Source organism: Osmia bicornis, chromosome 12 (assembly GCF_907164935.1).
Source record: "Osmia bicornis bicornis chromosome 12, iOsmBic2.1, whole genome shotgun sequence".
In the NCBI taxonomy this organism is placed as follows: Eukaryota; Metazoa; Arthropoda; class Insecta; order Hymenoptera; family Megachilidae; genus Osmia; species Osmia bicornis.
In genome coordinates this window covers 1,073,840-1,084,527 of record NC_060227.1, presented here as the reverse complement: position 1 = coordinate 1,084,527, position 10,688 = coordinate 1,073,840, and the positions used below count along the sequence as shown (strand labels likewise).

The window sequence follows — 10,688 nt, the reverse complement described above, 5'->3', positions numbered from 1 at the left end:
TCGACGAATAGCATGTGTTTGCGTTCAGTCACGACGACACGAGTTTTCCAAATCATTTTCTACGTTTCCAAATGATCTTCCCGTGTCGACAAGGAGGGACATCGCGATGAACCGACGTTCGTTTTCTTGGCTAGGCGTTCATTACCAAAATACTCCATTACTTCTAAGGACGATGTGTATAATTACCGAAACGAGTGAGAGGATTCATATTTTTTAGCGTTTAGAGGGAGAAAACTATCTAGCGAGATAATTACTAACTGTTGCAATGAGGATTACGGTTGCCAATGTTAAGCGTAACAGAAAATGATTGTGATTTATTTTGCATCGATGTTGGTGAAATACGATGATCACTATTGATAAAATATGTATAGCATCCACATATAGAGTATTACGAGTATAATTGATGATACAAGCGAAATAATTATCAGTTTAATTTTAATTAGTGTAGTACATGGCAATATGGATTATTAGATGTATCAAGGATTAATTTTATTAATCCTATATAATTATTATTATTGGAATTTTTATAGTATACAGAACTTTTGTTTTCTTTGTTTTTTAATAATTTATTTTTGACTCATTGATAGAAGAATTATTTAATTGATTATTGAAAATGCTATATTTTATATTTTCGCTTACAACCCTTGTACCATCAACTATACAATACTCCATATATATGCGTATACATGAACTTTATATATACATATATATATATATTGCTCGTTAAGATTATTGTATAATCTTGCGTGTTAATTGCGACATTAAAAATGTTCAGAAAAATCTGTTTCTTACTGCATTCTTTTCTGAACATTAGCTAGGACCTTTCCAATAACGAGTACATAATCTTTTTATCGGATGGTCCATTGAATTAGCCTTTTCTTTTTCTTTTATCGAATAACGTTCGATTGATTCGAACAGCGCGAAAAGAAGAAAGAAATAATTTATATTTAAAATAATTTTCGCTGTTCGTCGCGAAGCAGCGTTTTATCCTTGTATAAAAAAAAAAAGAAAGAATATGAATTAAGAAGAGAAGGGGCGAGGCTGGATCGCTTCAGTTTGTAGCTAATACGGATTCATCAGCAACGACACGTGTACATTCACATGATTTTAAAGATTATATAGTCAGATACGGTAATTATATAATGTAATATGTAACGAAACAATTGATCAGTCTCTCGTCTGTACTATGTTTATACATATATACATAATATAAATATGGATAATATAATTCGCAAGGTATAAAACTCGTTAGATGGTAAGACGACTAGATTTAGGGGTAAAATATACTTTCTAGATAACTTCGCCAACTACGACACAGTATTTATGGAGAATTTTGTAAAACGACACGAAACGACGAGATGAAAGAAAAATGAAATCGTTTCGTTCGTATACTTGAATATCGTGCAACTTTGTATGAATGTATATTATTATTATTATCGTCGACCGTGCTTTGCAAAACGATGTAAAGCTGTTGTACCTAAACACGGTTATTCCAAAGCTTAATTAAGGAACTGTTTTACGTCTCCGCTAAGATATGTGAAAGGAGAGACCGGGATTTTTTTTTGTTTTTTATTATTATTATTATTACGAACCTCATACTCGCTCACCGATCTTTGAATTTTCTAAACGCAGGTGCAAATTAATTGTAAGCCGTTCGGCTGTCGAGAAACTATAGATAACGAATTTCCATTAACGATAAATAAGAAGCAAACAGTACGTACTTCGAGTTAATTGCAATTAAAGAGCGATTTCATTCGTGTACGATAAAACCGAGACGTGAGAAGAAGAAAGGAAAAAAGAAAAGACGCAAGCGTAATACCCATACGATGATTACAAATGTACGACGGTATTATTAACGATAATAAATTTGTAGCAAATCTGTACAGAGCCAAATAAATCAAAAACTTTCATAAATCATCGAATCACCCGGTACTCTTTCATTGTTTTTGAATGGTGCCAATGGTAGAGGATAATGGTTGAATTCGTTTGATTTGAGAAAATTAGAATTAAAGCGCTCCTTTAAGTGATTATAGATCCAAAAATAATGGGCATGTCTTTGTTCTCGGCAGGTCATGATTTTGGGGCTTCCTCCCATTATTTTATTCCTTTTTATTGGTCTCGTCGGTACCTACATCCCCCTAATCCCTATATCCCTCTACTTTACTACCCCTTATATTTCTCTCATCCTCGCTTATCCTGCTTTCTTTGTACCCCCGTATCCCTTACATCCTTGTATCGCCCACGGATCTTTATTTTATTAGCACATATTCTACAGTTTTACGAGAGACAGAATGACGCGCTAAGGAGGTTGTAATAAAATTAACATTTTATTTGAAAAATTCAGACATACACAGATGCGAAAACAATGGTAGCACATTGGTAGCACCGATAAATAGACGTTGAAACGATATAACGTTAGGTTGAAAGTGAGACTACGCGCGGCTAATTACACCTTCGATTGAGCGGTCCAATTACCAACGACAAGAAACTAGTGGAAGGGGTAATAATATAGATAGCCAATTTTATTTCTTCATCTACGAAACATTAAAAACCGAACAACTTCAGAAGATTTCACGTAAAATCGAAAATTAATTAATCGTGACTTTATCAAAATTTCCATAATTATTATTATTATTGTATACCAGTCAAAGCGACGGTGATCTATATTATTACCTCTTCGTTTATCAGCCTGATAAAGAATAAAGAAAAAAAAAGAAACATTGCTCAACTTTTCCACTTTAATTCTACGCTCGATCGCAAACAGCTTGTCGATAAATAGTTCAAAGCACTTGTCTCGTTCTCGGTATTTCATTTTTCTGTAAAAAGGCAAGGAAGCGAATGAGCAAGAGCACGTTTCCTTGCCCTTGTCAATCGTCTTACGGTGACGTATCTAAAATTGGTAATATTAGGTGTATATATAAATACGCATTTCGATCTGCCGTTCAAAATCTCTCAGACTTGTTAGAAAAAAGAAAAAGAGAAGAAATTTTCAACTATCGTCGTGATTTTTAGTTTCTCCTGTCGCGCGCAAAGAATGATGATTACAATTTCTTGGTTCACGATACACGACGGTAAAACATTTTTAGAAATATATTCAATGTATAAGTGAAACAGTCGATGCATCTCGTAATACAGACAGGTAACAGGAACTTTAGCGGACTAATCTTCGTGGCCCCTGTTATCAATTATGACACCTGTTCAATTTCTGCTCGTTTACGTTTCTCTCGGTGCTAACCAGAATAGAACTATAAAATCACAACAGTATCGTAATTAAAATCTATGTAACAGGTGAAGCGAGCTTTCATCCCTCTATGCGTTTGTATAACTTTCAGATAACATTGATCTTCAAAATTTTTCATCTACTCTAAAGTTCACTTTACCTGTTACCTGATAATGTTCATTAATAAATTCAAACAAAACGAAGAGTGCTAGGTTTATTCGAATAAAGACAATTAAGGAATATTCGATCATCTGTAACAAAATAAAACTTGCAGATCTAATTTCAATTTTGAGACAATCTACAATACTCTTATTTGGAGAGTACCTAATTTCTTTCAGTATTCAGGGCAGCATTCCTTTGCATTTAGTTTTATTTTTCTTACACAAGCACTCTAATTTTTTCAATTGTTTTCGTATAAAGTATAGCCTTGCATTTTCTACTGTACAGAATGAAACACAAGTGTTTATCACAACCAAGGTTTATACAATATTCAAATTTTTGTAAGAATTATTTCGAGAAATTCTATCATTCAAGTTGCTTAAAATATTATATAGGCAATAATGAAAAAGAAATTTAATTTTACATGACACTTATTTAAGAAATTGGATTTTTTAATTGTGATAAATTATTAATTGAAATATTCATTATTTTGCAACCTGAATGAAAGATATTTCTAAAAATATTCTTCAATCGCTAACTATCGGTGAAAACAGCTATCTGCCTGTAATAGGAAATAATTAGTTGAAAAGAAAATGTGACAAGTTCGTTACAGGTGTACTTTATATTTTATAGCGATAAATTTGTCAGGTGTACAGCAGATGCAACAAGAAATTGTAGAAAAATCAGCTTCTGCGATTCGTCTCGACTAAGGCGTTGCACGGTTACAAGAATAATATATTCGTTGAAATTTTATCAAATTGCCTCGCTTGACGGCCTCGACAGAAGCTATCAGGGATTCTACCATTGGCACTAGAAATTACTCTGTTCAAGTAACGTGAATCTCATAGTCTTTTGATTACGATCGGTTAGTAGAAGGTAAAATTCTTGGGATAAGAAAGGGAGAATAAAATGAAAGTATGAAGAATTTAGGATAATTGAAATATTATTCATCGGTCTATTTGCAAGCATTTTCTGAAATTTTCCGAACTGAAATTGTCAGTTTTTAATCGATATTTACATGGTGAAAAGAAGATGTTTTAATTGAGCGTTGCGAGATTAAGAACTTCACCATTGGCACTATTATTGTTTCCCTTCTTACGTTTAACATCTCGTCAAGAATTTCACGTAACAAGAGTATCGACTCTGAAATATTGATGACAATCGAGAAATTGAAAAAGTTAAATGTTTCATTCGCCGAACAGAATAGCGAACCGCGTTCTACCTTACAGAGAAATTAATCCCATTTCGAGTAACGTGTACAGCCAGTGAATCTTTTTTAAAATAAACTATTATTCCAATACGATTTCTAGATAAACGAAAAGAAAACTCGGTAATTTCAACGGAATAATAAAATTCCACCCTCGAAAGCAAGAGCACCCTCTTTGCCACGAAGTTAGTCCACGAGATGAGATTCGAAAATACTACGTTCCTGTCTCGATCGCGATCCGTGCAGATTATAATTTCTTCGCGTTTCAAGAAAAATCGTCGTTCTGTTCTACTTTTTTTTGGCACAATAAATCGCGTCTGTGGAGAACGGTAGTGATTAGATTTGAGCTCGACGATTACTCTGGTATAGAAAGGTCTACTTTCAAGGGACACCGGCCGCTAGTCGGTTCACGGATTGAACATTTTTAGATCTCCTTATTTTTCCATCGGAATTTTCCACGAGAGGAGAACTGTGAAAGGTGCAAACACGCCCGGTTCTAAGTATGCCATTTTTCACGGACCGATTCAGGCTAACTCGAGATAATAGAACGACTCGAGTCGGTCTGACCGTGTCGGGATCAATGTCGAATTAATCTTTATGTATATAATATATAGGATAAAATTCAAAAAATACAACCGTAACTACGTTAAATCCAAACGAAAGGACAACAAGATATTTTCTTCGTCGTTTACTTTCGAGAACGACTCGTCGAACATTGCAGCGATTCGAACGTTTTTCCTTTAGAGCAGCGGTTGCCTTGAAAGTATAACATTATTCCGTCTAAAGAAATAACGAACAAAGAAAATGAACATACTTTCAATAGCATCGATATTAACGCTAGGGTGGTAAATTGAAAGTTTCGATTGAAAAATCTTCGATTGGTACACGGATTCATTTTCATGGTAAAAAGATAGAAGGACAATTCAGTGTCTGAATGCCGATAGGAACCGTTGTTCTATCACGATCGCTCGTTAACTCGTTCGACGATCGATGTAATTAATAAACATTTGACAATCAGTAACAACCAAATCGAGGAGTTTCTTCTTTTCTTTTTTTTTTTTTTGATCTATCGAAGCGATTTTAGAAGTACCTCTAAGCTTCACGAAGAATACTCGCGAATGAAACTGATAAATGCGATCAGTTGTCGATGAGAAACACGCTCGTTAAATGCCCACGGAAACCGATCCTCGTTGCACGAATTATCTCAATCCGAATTTAGGTGAGAGCGTTTTTGCAACGTACGGTCTGATTAGAGTGTAATCTGTTCGGGGTATAGATGACATCCCTGGGTAGATCGAGAAGACTACTACTTGTCTGACTTTCAGCGAGTAGTTCCCTAACTACTATCAACCGAGGGAAAGCATCTATACTTTGTTTGTTGCTCCGTATGAAATTGCATGGTACACTTCGCGGCAACGTAGATTTCTCTTAAACATAGGGGATGGATCCTCCGATTTATAGAAACCCCTACGTTGCATTGAAGTGCGATGTCATCCCACCACTCGACGCGTCCTCGATTTGGCAAACCGTCTACGAAGGACGGTTCTACTTTCGTTTTCCATCTTCTTCAGCCGTTTCGCTAGCGGTACAGGACGAAGGGTAAACAGAGCACCGTCCCCAGCTCCGAACACCTCGTCTCTGCAGATCAATCTTACCGATTTAGTAAAAAAAAAATCATTCGATCGAACGAGAAACCATCCCCGGTTACCGTTCATTCCTGCTCGACGCTGATGTCGACGGTCCTGACCCTCGAAGAGTCCGTAGGAAGCAGCTGAAGACGTTCCGGCTCCACGTCGAGCATGATGATGCACATGAAACTCTTGCCGGACGCCTGGTCCCTCGGGTAGATGGTGACCGGCGCGAATTTGTCCACGGTGCCGTCCACGTACGCGCGGAGCTTCCTGTACACCTGAGGGAAGTGCCTTCTCAACGAAACACCTCTTAACTTCAATTGCCTCTGGATGTTCGTGAAACTGATCTCTCGGATCTTCTTCGGTGTGTTCTGACCGTTGTTGCCGGGTAACGAGGTGAGCACCAGCATCTCCGGGGACTCCATTTCTCTAGTAATGTTGCAGGGAGAGGTGGACTGTTGCCTGCCTTGGGGCGAGGCTGACGACGAGGAGGTATGCTGTCTGTTGACCGAGTCCAGGTGGATCTTTGCGCACCTGGACACCAACTGTCGCTCCCATTTGACCGCCCCGCTGGTGGGCACCTCGCTGACCACGCAAACGGCGACGTACAATACCAGCCTGGTCTCCGGGTTGTAAGACTTGCAGAGCCTGATCACCTCGGCGTACAATTCCGCGCCCATCTCGCTGGCCAGCAAGTCGGACCACCTAACGTACGTTGGCTCGCCCAAGTCCACGAAACCGTTCGCGATGAACTTCTCCGCTGTCTCCGGAGAAGAGAAGAAGCACTTGACAGCCCCGCGGCCGTGGGACGCGTAGCCGCGTCTCGCCAGCGCCGAGATGTGCTTCAAGCTGATCGGATCCTCCTTCGCGGACGATAACACCTGCTTGCACAGGCTTCCGGCCCGGGAGTGCAGGCAGGTCTTACGGTGACGCTGCCAGTGTGCCCTCCTGCACTCCCTCGAACAATACAGGCAGGTGCAGTTGTGACAACTCTTGTAACTCTTCCTCGCTTCGGCCAGAGTGGCCTGGTTGCTGCACTTGTTGTTGCGACATCGGACCATCTTCTCGGTCGCGTTACCGGCCATCAGCCCGTTCGTCTCGTGGTTGTCGAACGAGACCCTTCGTTGACGTAACGGACCACCCTTCGACTGCATCGTGCCCGTGGTCTTGGAGGGTATCGCGTCGCTGCCCTCGCTCTTGCGTCTCACCAGCTCGCCGACGTAGTACGAGCTGCGCTCCTCACACGAGGCTCCTTGTACGTCCATCACGCTCCTAGCGGACTCTACGACATGTCCCAATTTTTCCGACCATCAATATTAAACGACACCTACGCAACAACGATTCGAACGTGTGCCCGCTCTCGGTTGTACCGGGTTCGTCTCCCGAATGCCGACCAAACGAGTCTCCTTCTCTTTTCCATGGAAATTATTAGACGCTATTTTTTAATTAGAGAGAATCTAGGGAGAATCGTTTTGGTCGTCGTCGTTCGGCGAGGACAGAGGCACGACCGAGCGTATCGAAGCAGAGTGGAACGTGACAATGTAAGCGACTTCGTGTGGATGAAACGAAAATGATTAGAAACTGTGAACCTGGCGATCGCAGTCTTGCTAAATCGATCAGATGCCTGATTATCGTGAACCGTACACGTATGGTTAATGTACGCATGAACGAGAGAGAAAACGGATGTGTCCTTTTAAGTAAGCCCTTTAAGACGGTGCAAGAAACTGGCCAAGAAACGATAGAAACAAGGCGAAAGAAAGAAAAGTAAAGTTTGTTAATGTAATCTTGGAAAATAAAGAGGTCTTACGAATTTTTTGGATATTTTGCTTTTTAACGATTCGCGTCTTCTGCGTTTGCGGCGGTCGGCTTGGTTAACGTAATTAGCTCCGGCTCCCAGATCGTCATATTTTCCGCACCGGTTAACTCGTCTCTGATCTGATAAGTTTGTGGCATCGAGAGACGTCTGAATTCAGGGAAGGCGGCACGCTACGATTTCGCCTCCTCCTCCCTGAACTTTAGACGCCGTTTCGTCTCTGCAAAGGTGTAAAACAATGTGAATGGAAAACGAAACGAAAAGGGATGCGTCGCGTCGCGTCGCGTTTTCTTCGTCGCCCGACGACTTGCTCTTTCAACGTCGTCTGAAGTATGCTTGATAATGAGTCTGACAGACATGAACGGTGTTGGCATTTCTCAACTTTCCTTTGTATTCAAAAATATTGGAAGACACGGTATTTCCGGGAAACTACTCAGACTCGGCGAATAATAACCGGGATAGAAAATGGAATAACAAGCGGAGATCTGTTTCTAAATGAAAACTTGGACGAAACGCAAACACCGTCTGTTAAATGATAGAAAACTGAAAGATCGTAGAAATGTCTATACACGTACATAGGAGAAAGTGAAATAGAAAAATTTAGGGATGGCATGTGAGTGAGGGGTGAGTGGCGACGAGGCGAAGAGAAACGCAAGCGGGCCTTAGAAATCCAGGTTGACATAATTAAACGCACAGTGTGGTTTAATTAAATGAAATTGTACAACAGGAAAAGTTAGATTATTAGCAAGAAAATGAATTTCTAAAAAGAAAGAGAAAAACCACACTGTGATACATAGAAATTTGTTGGACAGGGTGTTTAAGCTCTCTCGAGTGGCTCGAGAGGATCCGCCTCAGAACGAAAACTTACATAGTCCTCCTACCTTGGAGGTCTTGGCGTAGGTCGCTGCAGCTCTTCCCGGCTTTCGCATTAGCCTGGCCGACGTTAGTTCGATGTCGCATGGTGGAAGATGTACCGGTTACCACGGGACCAGGCCCAGGACTCGGGGTACGCGACGCGGATGGCAGCCCAAGGAGGGAGTCAAGGACGTCCTCCAGGGTCGTGGAACCGGGGCTCGGTTTGTTCCGCAGAAGAGCTGCCGTCGCCATTGCCTCGTCCGTATCGCTCTGGCCCGATCCTAATCGGTTTCATGCAGGGGTCAAGAAAGAGACAGAGACGTCTGTGTCATCCTCTTCAAACGTCCCAAGTGTAATCGTCGTTTGTATAGTAGGAACCGTCTGTTTCGTCTTATTTCGTTTCGTTTCGTTTCGTTTCGTTTCGTTTCGTTTCGTTTCGTTTTATCATCATGGTTAATACTATTAATTAATTCTCTAAATAGCAACAAATTGAATTTGCTTTTTGCTATTCAGAAGGATAGATTTTAGAGAGACACTTTAGATGGGTTGTTGCATTAAATTGGATTTCATTTATGAACAATACTAACCGTGATAATTTCAGCTGTGAGAGTCATCAAGGTCTTATTTAATTTATTTCGTCTTATAGTGTTCTGTGGTCGTGTTTGGTGTTCGATTTTGGTATACTCTTAACCCTTTAAGTGCCATGGATGGATACATATTGCTTCTAATAAATTTAGAATTAATTTTTTGATGATAATTAAAAATGTTTTTTGTAATATTTTCTTGCATAAAATTGATTCCGTAAGTCAGAATAGTGAGATTTAGGGGTAAAAACCATCGGGATATCATTCTGGGAAGCGATCGATAAATTATTTTGGATCGGCGCCAACTAATTAATATAATTAGAAAAAAAAGGTCTGATAAAGTTCTAAGTGTTGTTAATATTGCTTCCATTAATACGTACATGCCACTATAATCATATTTTTAATATAATAAAAATAAATAATAAATAAATAAACGCATAAAATGTTGCTTAGAAGGCCTTACAATACAAATTCAAGTTTTAAATCTGCCGGATCTCGCGCCTGAATTAAAAATTAGATCAGCGCCATCTAGCGGAAAGTGCACCGAACTAACGATTTCTAATAGGAGAGCAGAATGTGCAAGGAGGTCTACCAGGAGGTAGACTATGCACACCCATGGAAAAATCATTAATAACTCATTTTCTAGGAACAATTTATGAACTTTTATGATTGATACTTAAAGTACAGGCTTGTAGCTACTTTCACATATAAGTTTCGTTAAGATCCAGCCAGTAATTAATTAATTATAACAGTTTTAAGATCGACCGCTCGATCCGCGCTTACTTCAGGTAGGGATCTTTCTCGATTTTCTGCTTTCCGGTGATCGATTTCCGTACTTCAACGATTAAAGAATAAAGAATGGGATCCTAGCTTTCTTCTAACATTGGTTTTACGAGCCTCCTATGAGTAATTAATTAATTATTAGCAATTTTAGACGCACCGTGCGATAGAAAACGTGACGCGGTATAGGTTTTTCATTATTTTCTCGTTTCTCGTGTTCAATTTCTGCAGTCTAATGATTAAAGAATCAACTTTAGTGTATTAGCTACTTTCACATATAAGTTTTGTTAAGATCCAGCCGGTAATTAATTAATTATAACAATTTTATGTCGGCCGCTCAGACTGCACGTACTCCCGGTCGGGATTTTCGATAGTTTTCTGGTTTCCGGTGATTAATTTCTGTGTTTTAATGATTAAAGATTGAAGTGTGAAGTACTAG

The 10,688-nt window shown here is 39.5% G+C and overlaps 1 protein-coding gene across 1 annotated transcript in view; it reads right to left on the bottom strand.

Annotated features, from left to right (window-relative positions):
- Positions 1–3,982: 3,982 nt before the first annotated feature.
- Positions 3,983–10,688, bottom strand: part of LOC114874993 — a 55,874-nt gene continuing 49,168 nt past the window's right edge. The window contains 2 exon segments of the mRNA XM_046288183.1: positions 3,983–7,499; positions 8,912–9,166. Coding sequence (XP_046144139.1) covers positions 6,298–7,499; positions 8,912–9,166 — 1,457 coding nt within the window. The 3' untranslated portion in view covers positions 3,983–6,297.